Source organism: Gambusia affinis, linkage group LG01, assembly GCF_019740435.1.
Source record: "Gambusia affinis linkage group LG01, SWU_Gaff_1.0, whole genome shotgun sequence".
Taxonomy (NCBI): domain Eukaryota; kingdom Metazoa; phylum Chordata; class Actinopteri; order Cyprinodontiformes; family Poeciliidae; genus Gambusia; species Gambusia affinis.
Genome location: NC_057868.1, coordinates 29810512 through 29829144, shown reverse-complemented (window position 1 = coordinate 29829144; position 18633 = coordinate 29810512). Strand labels below are relative to the sequence as shown.

Here is an 18633-nt window from a genome sequence, read left to right as displayed (position 1 = left end):
AAGTTAGCCAAAAGGCACATTTCTGTATTGTAAATACACACTGTCTCATTACATAGTCATTAGCATAGCAATGTTTTGCTAAAATCCCAGATGAAATCTTTGTGGATATGTTTAAATCAGCTTGACACTTCTAGAGGATACGTTTTATGCTTTCTTTGTAAACTCTCACAGGCTCAGCCAGGGTGGATGGGCTGTATGAAGAACATCAGGTCTTGCCACTGATCCTCATTTGGATTTGTGTCTTGACTTTGAATGTGCCATTTTAATAAACAAATGTGCTTTGACCTAAACAGCACCATTGTAGCTCTTTAAGTTTCAGTTCAGTCCAGCTGGAAGATGTCCTAATATTACTCTTTTTCTTCCCTGAATACTAAATGTGAGATCAGACACTGATGTTGGATGAGAAGGTTCAGTTTGCACTCTGTGTTCTAATTTGTCTTGATAGTATTTTGTAGTCTGAGGTCAGAACTTTGTGCAGACCTGTCCTTATCCTGACTGATACCTTTGTACAGTGTGGACTGTCTGAGCTAGTGTAACCTCTGCTGAATACAATTAATTTGGTGGAAGGACAGAAATGAGGAATGTCAGAAAAATATTCTAAGGATTTTATATGTTTATTATGATGATGATGATTATGCTAATTATTATTATTATTATTATTATATTATTATTGTTGTTGTTGTTGTTATTTATGGACGCAACAACATTATTACATTTTTTAACTAACATTGTTCTTTTTGTGGTTGAATTAAGGATTTGTCATGCCTTTTGTCACATTTTTGGTGGAGGAAAGTTTTAAATGAGATGTAGTCCTTTATTTATTTATTTTTTTTGCAACACCAAAATCTGACATTTTAAAAGTGGAGTTTACATGTTGCACAAACTTAGACATTAAAAAAATATCTAATAATAAATGGTAATGGCTAATATGGATTATTTATTGTAAGTGGCACCTTAAGGAAAATTGAAAATGATGTGAATAGTTTCGTGCGAAATTCATCCTCACAAATCATTAAACCGAACTTGTCCTTAGAAATGAGTTGCACCCCATCAGTGTGTGTGTGTGTGTGTGTGTGTTGGGGGGTGGGGGGGGTGACTGCACTATGACAAAGCATCGCTGCTATATAGTTGCTCTGCTTCTTGGAAATGACTCAACCAGGAGGTGTTTCCCCACATGGTGGTCTGGCCTGATGTTTAACACCGGGAGCTACTTTATGGCCAAGCAGCTGCCAAAGTAACAAGTCCAGTCAGTCACACAAAAGGCAGACTGCCAGCCAGTATCCCTCCCCGCTAGAAGAAAAAGCGGTTTGTGATGGATGGATAGAAGGGGCACATAGGAAGGAAAAGAGGAGGCGCATACATTTGCAAAAGCTTGACACATCAGTGTTGACAAAACAAGTCATGTGACGACCATGAAGATGGCGCAGCTTATGGTATTTTTGCTGTTTTCTCAGTAATTTCCTGCCGCAGCTCTTCGCTACATCCAATATGTTGTAACTACCGAGCGATTAGGCCAATTGTCGCTGCGCGGAAGCCCCAGCTGAGCAGCAGCCGAGGAGGAAGAGCGAAGAAACGACGCGAAGAGGCTGCGAGGAGAGCCGAAACCCCTTAAAACAGCGGCTGCAGTAACACCTTTTTGTGGCAAACAGAAAAACGATCACCGTGTGCGTGTGCGTACGTGCGTGTGCGTGCCTGCGTGTCTCTGTGTGTGTCTGTGCGCGTTGCATGAGGTGGACAGGGAGACTGCATCAGACTGGAGACACACGCCGGGACATAATAGAGCAGAGACACTGAGCCTTTCAGCCTTTTCCCCAGCGCGTATTCCGCTCGAAACATGTAGTCTGGACAACCACAGGATCAGCCGAGTCTGTTTCATTCGTAGCCTTTTTCCCACCCCAGCAGCATCATCTCACGATAACGACATAATGTGGCTTGCTCTACCAGAGGGGAAATAATCAAATATGTGGATACCAACAGAAGAGGAGAAAATCGGAGTTGGTGAGTTAATGACACTTTCCTCGTCGTTATAGCTCATTAACTAGCTTTGGTTTTCTTTAAAGCTTCCCATATACGTCGCTCCGCCAGTTGTTGCAGAAAGGAGCGCATAATTTGCCTGTTTTTATCTTGAACTGACTATGGAGCGCGTTGTTTTTCATATGAGTAAGCCAATTACACCCAGTAATAATAATAATAATAATAATAATAATAATAATAATAATAATAATAATAATAATAATAATAATAATAATAATAAAACCCAGCCACTTATAATGGCTGATATACGCCGTAGTGACTGCATTGGAAGGGAAATTGCGTGGGATGATACAGATTACAGACCCCGCCACCTTAAAGATGCCGTCGCAGGCTGACGGCAGCTTCAGGTGGGGCTGCACTCCTGTTTATTAGATTTTGTGATTTTGCAGTATAAAAAAAAAAGGAAGAAAAAAAAAAGGCGTGAGCTTGGCATCTCAAACCTCCCCCCTACCCCTCGTTCTTCTCTCAGACGAGTACAGTAGCGCTGTAGAGGACCCGAGACGCGATTCGTGTTGAAACCACAAGAGGGCATCGTGACTGCGTCCCTCCAACAGGTGTAGGCAGGAGTGATGCTGGAGTCTACCTGTAGACTGAAAAGAAAAAAAAAAGCTGCTTTTCTGCTACTGCGGCTGCTGCGACACTGTTTTACAATCAACACGCACCAGGAAATGGATCTATAAGAGAACATTTATTCCTATAGATGAGCTACTGGGCCTCACGTTTAAAATGAAGATCTTAAATCCCCCTATTTGTAACTGACGATGCCTCCGTGTCTTTATAAATCGTCTGCGTGGCCTCGCTATCGCAGCAAAGCTGTGCAGAGTGTGTGATTACACTATAGAGGGGTTTCATTAGGAGAATGAGTCATGTCCAGATGCTCCACAGCTTGTTAGGGCTACTCACGCTGGCTCACACATGATACTCCCCCTTACATGCACACGCCCACGTATGAGCACTTTTTTTTTTCTTTTCTTTTGGAGCCATCGCATTCGTCATGAGCGCTTTATAAAGAGCCTCCAAACACTACACAGAGCAGCCACTCCCGATCCTAAGTGTCATTTTATGTGTTCGTCCATCTGTCGCTGAGGCACTGCGGCTCATTTTCCGAGCAAAGATATATTTACGTGGGCTTTATTGAAGCAAAAGACGGCAGCAGTGCGTGTTTGTGTCAACGTGTGGGGAGGGAAGCAACAGTTCGGCGCAGCCTCCGCGTCAGTCTGCGCGGAGTGACCTGGCGCTCTCCGCGGTGCTGAAACCGTGGATGGAGATGACGCTGTCCGCGGTGCTGAAATGCGGGGAAGTGAAGTGAAGCCCGCCACGCAGAGAAGTACACACTGTACTTTGCAAAAGGCAGCACGAATCACCGCTGAATTCCCCTCCTCTGCTCGGCTAACACGTTTGACACACGAGGATCAATATTTTCCCAGTTTCACTGCAGAAGACAGCCCACACAGGTGGATGGGTAGCATGCGCCGGCACTGTCACCGGCCTGTTATCAGTTCCCTCTCCTACCTCATCTCTGATATCATTGGCACCATTCCGCACACTTCCACAGCTTATTTGCTGATTTTGTCATTGCCTGTTTATTGCCTTTCACACAAAATGCCCAGCACAGAACCAACAGAGCTGTGGTTCTTCCAGAGGCCTTGCTAAAAATTCCTTGTTCTGCTACTTTTCCAGTACAGTCCCGCTTCTGAGTAAAATAATCTCTACTAGGCTTTCAGTTTATGGGGAAACATTTGACCAGGGATCTGCAACCTGCTGCTCCAGACCTCCATGTGGCTGTTTGGCTCTTCTACTATGGTTCTTCCAAATCCAAAAAGGAAATGTTTTGGATTTTGGACAGTGTATTTTAGGAGTTTAAAAAAACCCAAATTCAGTAAATTCTTATGCAAAATCTGCATACAATATTCACAACAGGCTTTTAAAACCAACTGGCTTCAAACTATGGTGCATATCTTTCTTCATATTTCTAGAAAAGGCTCACTTCATTCTACAACATTTTTCTTTTTTTCTCTGGTTTTAGACAATTCATTTTGTTCTAAAACCTAAAAGTAGAGATGCATCTTAGTACAATTTTCCTAGTAAAACATTTGATTCTGTACATATTTAGGAAATATTTTTTTTTGCAGCTCTCTGGAAGTTTTATTTTGTAGCAGTGGGGATAAAAGTGGCTCTTTGAATGTAAGAGGTTGCTGACCCCTGGAGTCCCCTGGGGTCAGCAATCCCAGGGGTCTATCCCAGACTGGTACGATAGTCTGGGATAGACTCATAATGTTCAGTTTATATCATGTTTTGTGTTTTTATCCCATCTATTTCACACTGATGAGACGTAACATTTTGACTACTGACAGGTGAAGTGAGCAACACATTTTATCTTTTCATCATGACACCTGTGAGTGGGTGAGATATTCCATGCACACCTTAAGATTTATTTCCTGCTTTTGCTTATTTGCTACATTAAGATAATAATAACCTGATGAATTACATAAAGTATCCGTGACAACCTGGAACATTAGAAAACAACCAAACAACAACAACAAAAAAACAACAACAACATAATTGCTGTCCTTAACTGTGCGACACTCTTGATGGAATCAACCACAACAAGCACTTGAGTTAACAAGCCACGACTCTTTTATATTATAGTGGAGAAATTCTGACCCTCAGACTTTCTTGAGCATTGAGGTTTCATAGCTGCTCACCAGTTGGAGTGGAAGTGGTATGACCTAATAGCTGTGGCATCTTTCAAGAGAACAATCATGCAAAGCAAACTTAGTTGAGGAATGATTTGAGGGGCATGAAGTGAATTTTAGGTTTTAACTTGAGCTCCAAATTCCCCAGATCTCAATCCAATTGCACTTCTACAGGGTTCCTGGACAGAAGATCTAATCTATCTAGGGCTACCTCACAATTTACAGGACTTAAAGGATCTTCTCCAAATAGCTTGGTGCCAGACACCACAGCACACAGTTGCCAGAGACTCCAGTGGAGCCCAGGCCTTGTCACAGTAGGGCTGCTTTGACAGCTAAAACCAACGCCCCATTAGTCAAGTGTTCATACTGTTATTCTTCATCCTAATGTTATTCATTTTAAAACTCAGATTCTTTACCTCCACTGGGGTGTGTTTTTGATCCTGAACCACCTGTAAGGATCAACATTTCTTCCAGCTTGCATTTGATCAACATTTGTCTTTAATTCAGTGGCCTCCCACACGAGAGACTGAAATGAATCAGATGACTTTGGCTTCTGCCACACAGATCTCACTTGAGCAGCGTCATCACAATCAATGCAATCAGTGTGGCATTTTATGAAATTAGCAAATCACAGTAATGCCATTTTTGCAGAAACTACAACACTGAAATACAAACTGCAGAGTTTGAAAAGAAAAAAAAAATCTTAAGTTTCTTCCTCAACTTGTCAGTATTAATTGGCAGGCTTCTTTAGTTCAAACCTCATATTTTGAAGCATGTTGCAAATGTCACAAAAATTGTATGAGGCATGCAGCTCTAAGGGGACAGCAATGTGACAAGCATATAAAGATATGATAGATTATAATATTGTGCTGGACATAATAAACTGAACAACACTGAATCAAGGTCAATGGATACATTTCTGACAACGTTTAATTGAGAAATTTCAAGAAAATAGTACTCAGTACATTAATAAAGCAGTTTTTGTTTTATTCATTTTGGTTTATTCAAAGATAGCTGTGGGTCCAACTTAAATTTCAGACCTGACATTATAGAAAACAAGGTGGTTGGAGTGCAACCCATTTTAAAAAAATATTTTTGGAAAAGTTTTTTTTTTTGCAAATTAATTTCTTGAGAACAAATATTAGTAATCAGTTATGCACGTTAGTAAATTTCTGTTCAGCATTGAAAAGATTGACGGGCCAAGATTTGGACTGATCAGCTTTTAAAGGTTGAATGAGGACATGAGATTTAAGAAGAAATAATGTTTATCTTCAAATAATATTAAAACATAAAAATCAATTCTCTTAGTAAACAAAAATGAATGTCTCTGTCATGCTTATGTCCTGGGACACCAGACAGTTGTGGATTTTTAATTGTCTAATATTCACAATGGTAATCAACTTAAAAAATAAAACCGGAGATAGTTACATAGATTAAGAAAAGTTCCTAGAAATACAAACAGCTGAGCAACTAGTGATTTAATTAAAAGCAAGCATTAAATAATTTTTCTCAAACTAAAGATTGGATTTTTGTCAAGATTTTGATGTGAGATTATTTCTCTGAAAATAAAGATAAATGAGTTTAAAACTTTTTACCCATCTTTGTCAAGAGTGCCAACGAATTTTGTTCTTCTGGATGTTTGGTTGTATTTTCTACCAAGATGATTTTAGGAGATTTTTTTAATATGCTCAATGCTAATTTTAAACTTGTAAAGCGGGGCTAAAAATGCTCATATGCTGTGACAACTTTCATTTAATATTTAAGAAAAAAATTGTTTCAAAATGAAATGATTCTTCCTGTTTTAGGTTCTTGTTTTGCTCTCAAAAACATCACATGTTATAGTTATTAGATGTTTAACAGAGAAGGAAAATTGGGATTGACAGATATTTTCTGTCAACCAAATTGTTTTCACGGCCACTGCTATTATTCAAAATTTAGGGCCAATATTCAGCACCCTGTATTTGGCAGATCATTTTCTTTTTTTTCTTAAAAAAAAACAACAACAAAAAAAACATTTTAGATTTCTTTCCAATGGTGAAATCTGGGATCAGAATTTTGCCATCTTCCCCTGTCATTAAGCATTGCTTAGAGGCAGAAATAATCTGACTGAAGCAGCAGCTTCTTCCTCCTTCTCTGCCTCTACAGAGGTCTGGTAGTGGAGATATTTAAGGTGACTTATGTGAATCACACTGGCACATTAGCCCTGTTTGCACAGTTAAAAAACGTCTCTGCATGCTAAGCACTTTATTTTACTGTTGTGTTGTGCTAAAACAGTTTTTTCATCACTTATTTTTTTCCTCTAATATGCACCAGATGGATAAGCAGTGCTACAAATCTTATTCTAAGCTGCAGCTTCAGTGACAATAAAGACCTCAAATTTGGTGTCACAAATCAAAGTCTATTTATATATCACCTTCTAATGACGCCTCACATCGACCGAAGTGCTTTGCAAAGTAAAAACAATTACAAAACAGTATAAAACAGAAATATTTCCAACAAAAGTTAAAAAATGCAACCATGTTAAAAGAAAGGAAAGAAAATAGAAATATACGAAAAGTTAAACAACAAAAAGAATTTAAATAAATGGGTCTTAATGTTGGCCTTAAACTAAACAAGTCAGGGGTGGTGTGCAGCCTATTCCAGGTTGTTGGACCAGCAACAAAATAAGACTGTTCCCTCTGATAACCTAGACTGAAGCACTTCCAGCAGATAGTGACTGGCAGACCATAAACCTTTGCTGCTGCTGGTGTGAGGCCATTGAGTGCCGTAAAAGCAAACAGCAACAGCCTAAACTGTGTCCTAAACTGAATCAGGCGCTGGTGCAGAGAGGGGAGAGCTTTATTAACTAATTACACTCAAATCGTTAATAAACAGGAGACCCAAGACATACCTCTCCCTAGTAACATCCAGTGCATCCTGAGGCTTCCCAAGTGGTTTTTAGACCAGACATGGTATATCAGCCCTTCAGCAAGTTCTGGGTCTTCCCCGGCGTCTGCACCCAGTAGGACCCTAGGGAAGCGGCTTTAAGAGGCTTTCTGATCAGATGCACATTTAGACGGTTACAGTAAATCAGTGCAGATGTTCACATACTTAACCCTGTTGATGGAGAGCCAGCCAGTCCCTTGCAAATGTTTTCGTATTCTATAAGCCAAAAACATCCTGAAACATTTAGATATTATTTGTATTCAGTTTAAAAAAAAAAAAATCTGGATTAATAAATAGAAACTAAAGCTAGCAACTGCTAATTATTTATTTAATAGAGGCTACCTATGAGTAAGTAGTGAACAAATACCTCATAAAGAGCTAGAAACACCACAGACAGGTCAGGTATAAAGTGGTAGATAAGTTGAAGGCAGAGTTTAGTTAGCACCGTCGAGTCCATCATCTGAAAATATGAATATATCTACAAACCTACCAGGAGTTCATCTAAGTACACCATGCTGTCAGTGGAACATGGTGCTGGCAGCATCATGCTGTGGGCTTACCTTTTCTCATCAGGGACAGAGAAGCTGGTCTGCAGTCAGAGTTAAGATGGATTGGTTTAGTGTAAAACATATTAATGTGTTTGGATGGCCAAGTTGAAGTCCAGACCTACATCAATCCGAGAATCTGTGGAAAGACCCATAACTTTCAAACTGCAATATGACTACTATTTCCACTCTGTCGCCACAGTTTTTCATCCATCTCTCTGTCCATCCATTATCTTCTGCTTATAAAACAAAACAAAACAAAACAGAAAACTCCATGGATATTAACATTTTGCATGACAACATTTCGCGCTGGCCACAGAGGGAGCAGTTGAGTACAGGAGGGTCCTCTTTCTGTGCTCAGATCCCAAAGCTCACTTTAGTCAGTTGCCGGTTACACAACAGTAGCCACCGGATCCCATGTGACCGTCAAATTCAGCTAAATGCAGCGACAGTCTGGACTGAAATGCTGTTGCTCATAGAAATGTTTGCTTTTGCCAACATTTTTTTTAACTCCATGTCCCATCAGTCCTTCCAACATCCTACGTTCAACATGTTGAAGTCTAATGAAGAAATTTGTTGATTTTTGTAAATCTCCACAGGCAAAATTAGCTGTGTGTGTGTGGCTGTGTGCTCATACACAAATTGTGGTGATGAAAACACGAAGCCCATATGGCGTTTGAAAGCTCTCTTAAATGTCTCATCTTCTCCTGGTATGACCTGTGTTGGAGAGTATTCAGATGGTGTGCGAGAAGGCTTGCAGTTCAAATGAGATAAAGGTCACTGAAGAGTAGGGCTCTCAAATAGGAACTGTTCAGTCATGGCTGGAAAAAGGACTGGTGCAGAACGGAAAAGGTGACAAGAGTTTTCGTAAGGACATTTTTACCTCTCTTCCTTTAACACATCCCTGTCTAAAGTCGAGGGACAGGCAACGTCCGTAAGGTTGCCATCCTGATTTGTAAAATGCCCAGATACCCGCAGCAGTTACAGTGAAGAAAGCCCTCCAGTTTGTGGACGATCTGTTCCCATGGTTACCTGAGCGCAGGAACTGAACACTCGTTCCCCTCAAACAAGCAAACAGAGCCGAGGCAAGCCCCTCCTCCTTTTCCTCCCCCTCACTAAGTCCCCTGGCTAGTTCGTTACCATAATGATTCACACCAAACTCTCCTTTAAGGGCCTTCATTTGTAGGGATTTTTTTTGTTGTTTTTTTAAATCATCAGTGCCACAGCATCCTTGTCAAACACGTCTGTCTTTACTGAGGCTTCTGTGGCGTTTTGTTGCGTAGCTCATGTTTCCCGAGCCGCAATGCTGCACAGATAAAGGCAGACTCCAGAGGCAGTGCAGTTGTCAAGGCCTTTACTGTAGCATCTATCCTCTGAAGAATAATCATGTCATCAGCGTTTCAGTCACAGGATGCTTCTTTGTATGGTCAGAGGCTGCAGCATGCCACAAAACGAGGCGTCATGGAGGATTTATGCTAATACCATCCTGTGAATAATCACAGTTAAGCCTGATAATCTAGCACTTTGTGTGGGCTCTATTTTGGGTGGTAGTTAATTTAACGTAACATTGCTCAAAAGCAGGTTGCTTAACAATTAATTACCTTGTAGAGTGGCAGTTTGTTTACAGTTCACCAAGCACTGTGTGTGTTTATATTTTTGATCAATCGGTTTAACAAAAAGCTGCACTGACTGCATTGCTACAATTTAAAAATGGAAAAAAAATAAAGACAAAGTGGAGACAAAGTTCTTTCTCATTTAAGCTAAAAGCAAGATTTAGCCTATTACCAGTAGAGTTACTGATAATGGCTGCACAAAGTTTTCTCACCAGTTTTGTCTGTCCTGTTCCTCTCCCCCCACTCTGCACAGTGATCTGCAACTTCCGGTCACCAATATGTCAGGCTCTCGTCCTGGAGCTGGGAGAAACCGTCCAGATCCTGGAGAAGTTTGACGGTAAAAACACTCAAATATTCAGTGAAAGCATTTGAGTTCATGAGATCATTTAACTCTGTCTGTGTATATTAATAAACTGCTGAGTGAATTATCTTATCCCCCTCGACATTTTTAACAATCTATCATAGTAAAAACACCACTTAGGTTGTGCTGATAAAATAGCACAAAGTGTGATCATGAAGAAAAAATATACAAGTTTGGCATGCATTTATATTCAGTTGTCTTGCTGCTGATGCCTCTAATTTAACGCCAATGCAACCAACTGTATTCAGATATTATCTGGTTAGTGAACAGAATCAATCTGTGTGTTATTATAAATATATCTATCCTGCGAAGGATATTTGTAAACAAAACAGCATAGAAATCCTATGTGCAGTTTGCTACATGTCAGCAAATATGGGGAGAAGGGTCCAAAGGTCAGGTGAGACCCAAAACATTACTTATGGTAGAAGACAAAAATCTGAACGCCACCCTGAACGTACCTTCCCCGCAATGGTGGAAGCATTATGTTGTGTGGAGACAAATGAAAAAGCAGCGAGTGACTCTTTAGATTCTGAATTGCCAAAAACATTCAAAATGCATTTCATTTCATAATTATTTGCTGCTTGATATTGGCCTGTCACATAAAATATTATGTATGAACATTTTAAAAAAAGAAATTAATCAACAGGAATAGCGTAATTTCTTCTCACTTCACTTGTTTGATCATTAGAAGATGTTACCAAAACTGACCACGTTGAGAAATCAAGCCAGAAACAAACTTATACATCCGACAACACTTACGGATTTGATAGCATCATAATTTTCTATCAATGGACAATGCTCAAAAAATTTGTTATCAGAAAACTTTGAGTGTTTGTTTACATAATTGTTGTGGTTTTTGTGTGACAGAATCATAGAGTGGATGTATATTATAGCTGCTGGTTTTTCCATGTCCTTATTTGTGAACTGGAGACCTCAAAAATAAATCTGACTAAATTGCTAAGCTAACCTATTTACTTGATGTTTATATGTTAAAAGTTTATGCCTCAGTATTTATGAGTATCATTTTCATCAGTCTAAGGTTCAGCTTTAGAGTGTTTTTAAAGTCTGGACAGTTAGACACTGCTTATTTCATATGAATGGGATTATGTGTAAAAATATTCCACTTGTACCCAGATCAAGTTTACTCTGTGCATCCAACTCACCTTCCACGGCCTATTCTCAATACCTTTCAACCAAATTACTAATACATTTACTTTTGGGTCTATTTCCAAATAGGATTTTCTTTTTGAAGTTTATTATTTAGCAATACAAAGATAATGACCTTCAATAAAAATATGAGAGGTTTTTTCTCGCTTGTATGATGTGTATAGTACTTGTCCAAATAAGCCAGTTCACTGCAGGTAGTATCACACAAGTCATGATGACTAACCGAAAGACATACTCTTTTTCAACTCTGCTAATGCATCAAATGATACGCAGAGTGTTTTTTTTTTTTTTTTTTTTACAGTGAACTGGAAACACTGATCTCTAGTGATGAGTCACCTTTTGGCAGGAACAGCAATTACTTGGAAGAATCACACACTACTGGGAAAACAGAATCACTTCTTTCAAGGAACAGGACAAAAGACATGCTGGCCCACATAGTGTCTACTCAGATTCATGTATATCAAACCCTTAAAGTTCTGTTTTATTAAGTCATTCGTCGTTCACACATGGACTAACACAGTCAAGTGCAACACAGTCGGGTTATGAGTTTGACTCAGCCCAAAGAAAAAAAAAACATTCTCAAAGAAAATTACAAAGAAATATAAAGACAATAAAAATAATCTCTTTATGTTGACGTTAGATCAATATTTTGGTCAAACTAAATGTTTGCCATAGCTAGCACTATGTTGTGCTTAGCAGGTAAAATGCTAATGCTAATGAACACACACATTCTCTATTGTCATCTAAAGTCATTCACACAACCGACTCACATTAACATTATGCAGAATTTTGTGGAAAAGATTCACTAAAGTTTCACCAGCTTGTTGTATCGTTTAAGATGACCACTTGAGAAGTCGAATGAAACTCTTTTTAATTTCACCTCTAACCCAGCAAACTGAATCCTAGCTTTTGACCCAATGTTTCATTATAAATACCGTAATAGACCTTAAGTTCCAGCCGCATTTGGACTAAAATAATATTAAGTTTTTATTGTATGAGCTAAGAGAATAATTTCCAAAGTCTGACCACCTTGTTTCCCCTAGCTGTAAACATAACAAGTAGCAGCTGTTTCATGTAGAATCTGTTTAATTCCACACAAAACTGCAAAATCTATATTACTACTGTGATTGAATTATTTTCATTTGTGTAAATAATAGTACAATGTTCTTGTAAAGTACAATACACAGGTCAAGTACAAAAAAAAAGTATTTCAAGACATGTGGGACTTTGAGTCAAGTTCTCTTTGTCAGTCTGTCAGAAAATAAAATCTACATTTGATGCCACAACTCAAAGCAGACGAATGTTGCAGTATTAAAAAGAACTAATGGAGCAGTCTTAAAAACCAGGGCTGTCAAGTCTCACACATTTCACAGTTTTTACACTCTGTCGCGTCTCACATCCATTTTCTCCCACAGTGAAGAACAAATTCACAACCAAAAACATTTTGTGGGATTTAAAAGAAGAGACTGACACTATTTTCTACCCAACAACTGTGAACCATCCGACAAAGGCAACACATCAACTAAATAGTTCAAAAACAAAGAACGGAAGTCAAAACATTAATAGTCCTACTTAATGCTGCTGAAATGCTACACAGCTAGAATATGAAGTCATGCATGCTGCTAACGGCTGTGTTTTAGATTCGACAGATTTAAGTGTGAAACTGCAAGAAGCATGTAGAAAGCTATTACACTTAATGAAGCTTTGCTAACAGATGATCTAGCATATGTTAGAGATCTGTCTGTTCTATCTATGTTAGACAGAACAGACAGAAAAAGTACAATAATATGACTTATATCTTCCAAGAAATAAACTTTTTTTTTGACTGTGAAAAAAAAAAAATCTGAAGAATATTTTCAGTTTCATTTTCCTCTCAACAAATTTGCTTCATGTTTTTTCATGCTTCTCCCTTTTTCTTAGGTTGGTACAGAGGCTTTTCTACCAAGAAGCCATCCATCAAGGTAGTTAAACCGCAATCTGTTTTAAATTTCAATTTCAACTATATTTTGCAAATAATAATGAAATGTTTAATCACTTCTAATTATAAAGGCTGGGTTTCTCTGCTTAGGCTGCTGCCACTATGACCCAATCCCAGATTAAGTGGAACATAATGATTGGGTTGATGGAAGTATTGCTCAGATACGACACTTATTGTGTTTAGATCTGGGGTCTCAAACTCCAGTCCTCGAGGGCCGCTGTCCTGCAACGTTTAGATGTGCCTCTGCTGCACCACACCTGAATAGAATAATTAGGTCATTAAGGCTCTGGAGAACTGATCTACACAAGGAGGAGGTAATTAAGCCACTTCATTCCAGTGTTTTGTACCTGTGGCGCATCTAAAAACTGCAGGACTGCGTCCCTCGAGGACTGGAGTTTGAGACCCCGGGTTTAGATTGTCAGCAGCAGCAATAGTATTTGGACCAATGATTTTGTGGAAAGCATTTATTTCTTAAAGTAGGGTTTTGTTTTTTATGTCTGCTGAAATTTGAGTTCAAGTGCTGAATTTTCTAAACATTTATAGTATGACATTATCGTTCTGCAACAAGAGATGAATTTATTTAGAAAGATTTTTTTTCTACACTTTGAAGGGGGTTGCAAGTAAATGTGGAAGACTTTGTATCGCAAACATTGTTTCCTTAGTGATTGTTGCAAACCAGATGCAACAATACCTCTTGCATTGTCATGTCTTTGATCAAGCAGAAATAATGTTTGAAGTCAAAGGAGCCCACATTAAATTCTTGTTGTTCACTAATTGTGCATATAATAGTTTGACAGAGGCAGAGCAGTTTGGTACTTTAATGTTCAATATGAAGATATTGATAAAGAGTTTAATGTGAAACCCACATAGCAGGTTTTTTAAATCCATTCAAGGGCTACATACATTTTTTTCTGTCTGTACATACTTGGCTTGAGTCTAAAATGTTAGCGGCTGAGCTGTTCTGTTATGTGCTGGACTGTTTTAAAGGCAGCATAAAAGCTGTCAGGTCCTGGTAAATGTAGGTGTTAGCAGCCACATGCTGTCCTTCTTTACTCCCATCAGCTATTTACAGTTCTCACCAACACCCGTCCATTTTGTTATGTACTCTGCCCACATCCATTCGCCTGTGTGGTTTCACTGTGCTGAGAGAAATTTTCTCCTTTTTTTGTTCTCACTTTGGCCAATTCTTCACATCTGGCAGATGAGAATAGAAAAAAATAAAAGCATGAACTTCAGCATCTGCAGCTGGGAACGCTCAATCTCTGAGGCCTTTCCCCTGCTAAGCTGAACCACAATAGGAATCCTGCAGGCTGCTCTCCCTGCTGTTTCTGCGATTTGTAAAAGCAGTTTGAGCTTTTCATGTGTTTCCTTTTGTGCAGAAAATATAAACAGGCAGGAGAAAACGTCAGAATATATAAAAAAAAGAGCTGGAAATCTGAACTCTTCGTGTATGTTTTGGGTCATTAGCTAAAATGAAAAAATCCATTATTTCTTTTTACCAGTGCAGCACAAAGCACATTAAGCTACGACTCTAACATAATAAATGACTATTTTAGTTTTATAAATCAGGGGCATTAACGTAGGCCTGTCACTCTATAACAGCTCTGCTCTTTTATCCATCCACAGGGTATTTTTCCTGTCAGCTATGTCCACTTAAAGAAATCTACTGTGACAAATAGAGGGTAAGTCGCTTCATTCTTACAAATCTTTAGAAGAGGGCATGCAAATGTCAAACCTATTGGTTTTTGTTTTGTTTTCTCTTTTTGGTCAAAACTGCTTCTTAAAAGTTACAGAGCTTTTTCCTGCTAGCCAAAAGAAAAAAAAAAGGCCAGACTTCCAGGTTTTCAGGTTCTCAATTTATCATGTGACTAAATCTGCACAATAAAACACGTCTCAATAAATTAATCAGAAAAGCACACAAGTCCAGTTTTGGACAGAAGATGAAAATTGAACTCCAACATCAAAAAGAACCGGACCAGCTGCTCATAATGAGTGTGGAAGGATCATGTTTCTGGTTTGTTTTGCTTCTAAAGACACATGGGACATTTTATGGTTTCCATCAATCAGAGTTAAGCAAAAAGTAAATATAATGTGTTGTACATCAAACTGAGATTAGTAATCCACTTTTAATCATAAGAAACCATATCTTTGTTATCTATTCTTGAATATCATTATGAGGAAGGTTTCTGGTTTGCAGATCATTTTAGTCATTCAACACTTCAGAGACCAATACAATTCATTTTATTTATATAGCAGCAATTCACAATTGATGTAGTGTCAAGGCACTTTACAATAAATATTTCAATTCAATCACACATCCAATTGATTCCAGTTGAACAGAACATCAGCTGTCAGTTCCACCAGTGTCAGCTCATTTTCAACATATATTACAGACAAACTAGCATAATATAGATTTTTATTTATTTATTTGTTTTTGCTGGTCACCTCCAGGAACTCTTACTGGCTCAATATATGTGGTGTGGAATAGATCCATCACAGGACATCTGTATTCTCTTTTTGCTTTCTGATTTGTAGATAGTTACCACCTCATTGATGTTGACATCACTATGGACATAATTATTTGGCCACAGTCGCACTGATCAGAGTAAGAACAGGAACAAAAATTAGCAGGCCTTTTCATTCTTTGACTTAATTTGACATCACTTAACAATCTGAGACCTGGTGTTCTCTGGGATGTTTGACTTTGTAGAAGTTTTACATCACCTTGAAGGAGTATCCACACTCTTTGTTCAAGGGGTAGGAACACTTTACAAGGCACTGTAAGTTTGTCCTCCAATTATGCTGCAACAAAGGAAGACTTCTCACTCAAACAAGTAAAAGTGCAGACTTTTAGACACACATTATTATACTTCCTCGCTGCGGGAGCAGTTCTTTGGGAAATCTGCTCTTTGGGAAATTTGCTTCACTGTTTAATGAAGTTAATGAGGTGACACACCTTCTGCATCTGCGTAGTTTTCCCAAAGCATCCCTGCCAAAGACAATCAGCCACCCACACTGTGTTACAGATGGAGATGCTCGCCTGGTACCATAAACTTTACGCAGTGCTACATTTAATTCTCTGCAGCACACTCAAGAGTTTTGCGAGCAAAGTGCAGAACACCACAAGAGATCTGACCTTTACTGATGTGTTTCCTGTGTTACCAAATTACTCATACTTTCTAGAAAATAAATGAACCAAACATTTGAAGAAGCCTCCTCTTTGTCACTTCATTATATCAGAAAGGTGAAAGATGCAAGCTACAGATTAATAATACTACATGTTTGCTGTGGTTAGTATTCTGAGCGATCACGTGATGAATGTGGAAACACAGAAAGGAAGCAATATATGTTTTTTTTGTTTTAGAGTAGCGCATTGTTAAATATTCTGTCTATAATCAGACTAATTCATATTTCTGTCTAGAGATATAATGTTTTGCAGCATTTGTGTTGGAATACTAGGTTTCATTGTTTGATAGGTTACATAGGAAGTCTTTTTTTAGTTTTCGTGAGACCACAGTGGCAGCACTGGTTCAGTAAGAAGAGCAGCTAATGCTGTAATAAAAATGATTTAGAGATCTCTTGCCTTCTTAATCTGCATGTTAACATTTCAGGCAATGGCGAACTCCACAATTTCATGATCATTGTGTGCTATGTTAGAAATTATACCATACAAAGAAGGTTGAGACTTAAGTCACTTTTTTATGCAGTATCATGTTTTGATTTTTTTCTCTTTTAACAATAAACGCCTTCATTTAGGAACTGCGTTTTGTGTACTTATGTTGTCCTTTAGTTATATTTAAAATGGTATGACAATGTGATGTGACCTTTTCACATCACTCTATGTTTTAGCTTAATTATTGGACTGGCTGTATGTTTAGCATAATTTTCCTTAAGGAAGGTAAACATTTTAATATGGGAGATGAAAAAAAACTGTGTGAGCTGGTCAAAACCTATGATATTGTTGTTATGGATTTGCTAAAAGTTTATATATTTTGCATTTGCACTGTATCATTGTAGTCATTCTGTCAACAGATTCACATAATAGGGTAAGGAGGGATTGGCAGTGCTTAGGTAGATAGCTTTTACAACAATGTATCCACTGGAGAGTAATCAGTGTTGATTTAAAAAAAATGTTTAAGCAAGATTGTGTCCATGTATTACAATAATACATCTTTAAATCAAATTGTCTTAACTGTACCTGAATGTAGGTAATGTAGCTCTGAGGAAAATCGGCTTTCCTCTAAGTTGCATTTTATGTAATGTTTGGATGCTACAGGTAGAAAATCAGTCATCAGCTCATTTTTTTCCGAACATGCAAACTCCACGCAGAAAGATCCCAGAGTGTCGGTCCCGGGGGTTTGAACCCAGGACTTTCTTGCTGCAAAGCAACATTTCTACCAGCTTTTCCACTGTGGAGCCCTATTCCTTCACCAATTATTACCATTTATGTCTATTTTATTGGAACACTTGGAGTCATCACACACAGCATGTGAAAAGCAATGTGTAATTTAACAGATTGTTTTTCTTCTCCATTTTCACTCCAGGCTGTGTGAGACAGTGGTGCCTCTGGAGGATCCCATCATCACAGAGACCACCTCTACGCTGCAGGAATGGGGCATTCTGTGGAAGCAGCTCTATGTGGTCAGTGGCTATGTGTTACAGCACATTTTACTAAAGAAAACAAATAATACAATAACAGTGAGTGCGGTTTTAACTCTACTCAGATATCAAAGGGAGCAAAAGCATCAAGGGAAAGGAAACTGCATAAATTGTTGTGTAATTTGCATTTCTAGGCAGGATAGAGGGTTCTGATTGAGGCGAAACTGCAGAATTAAAATTGTTGTGTAATTTGCATTTCTAGGCAGGATAGAGGGTTCTGATTGAGGCGTTTTGCTTTACTTAAACTGCAGAATTAGGTATTTACATAAAATATGACAGTGGAAGTCCCTTAAGTTTCCATCTCACAGCATATTGATCTAACTGCAACGCGCTGAACTTTCTTTACAATAAATATCAGAAAAATATGTATCTATATTTACAACATGGGAGTAGAGATTGTGTTTGGGCAGATAATGTCCACCGTGTTCTATTTCATGCTGCGTCTTTCCGACATTGATTGATCCTGGGCTGCTTCATGCAGCTACTGCATCCTCTTAAGATCCACTGACTCTAGTCAGGCTTTACTTGTTGGGGAAAAAGTGATTACTGGGAAACCAAAGCATCTTTAATCCCACTAAGTGTCGAGGGGGCAGGCAGACGTGGTTGGTGGGGTTTAGAGATTGGAGCTGAGTGGCTACGTTGCAGAGCTAGCTCT

At 38.6% G+C, this 18633-nt stretch overlaps 1 protein-coding gene across 5 annotated transcripts in view; it reads left to right on the top strand.

Annotated features, from left to right (window-relative positions):
• The first annotated feature begins 1407 nt into the window (after window positions 1–1407).
• Window positions 1408–18633, top strand: part of LOC122829530 (dedicator of cytokinesis protein 3-like) — a 54348-nt gene continuing 37122 nt past the window's right edge. For all 5 annotated transcript variants that reach the window (XM_044114193.1, XM_044114183.1, XM_044114174.1 and 2 more), the window contains exons 1-5: window positions 1408–1998; window positions 10067–10150; window positions 13262–13302; window positions 14946–15001; window positions 17864–17960. In XM_044114193.1, the coding sequence (XP_043970128.1) occupies window positions 1962–1998; window positions 10067–10150; window positions 13262–13302; window positions 14946–15001; window positions 17864–17960 (315 nt within the window). In that variant the 5' untranslated portion in view covers window positions 1408–1961. The remainder of the gene's footprint in view (window positions 1999–10066; window positions 10151–13261; window positions 13303–14945; window positions 15002–17863; window positions 17961–18633) is intronic.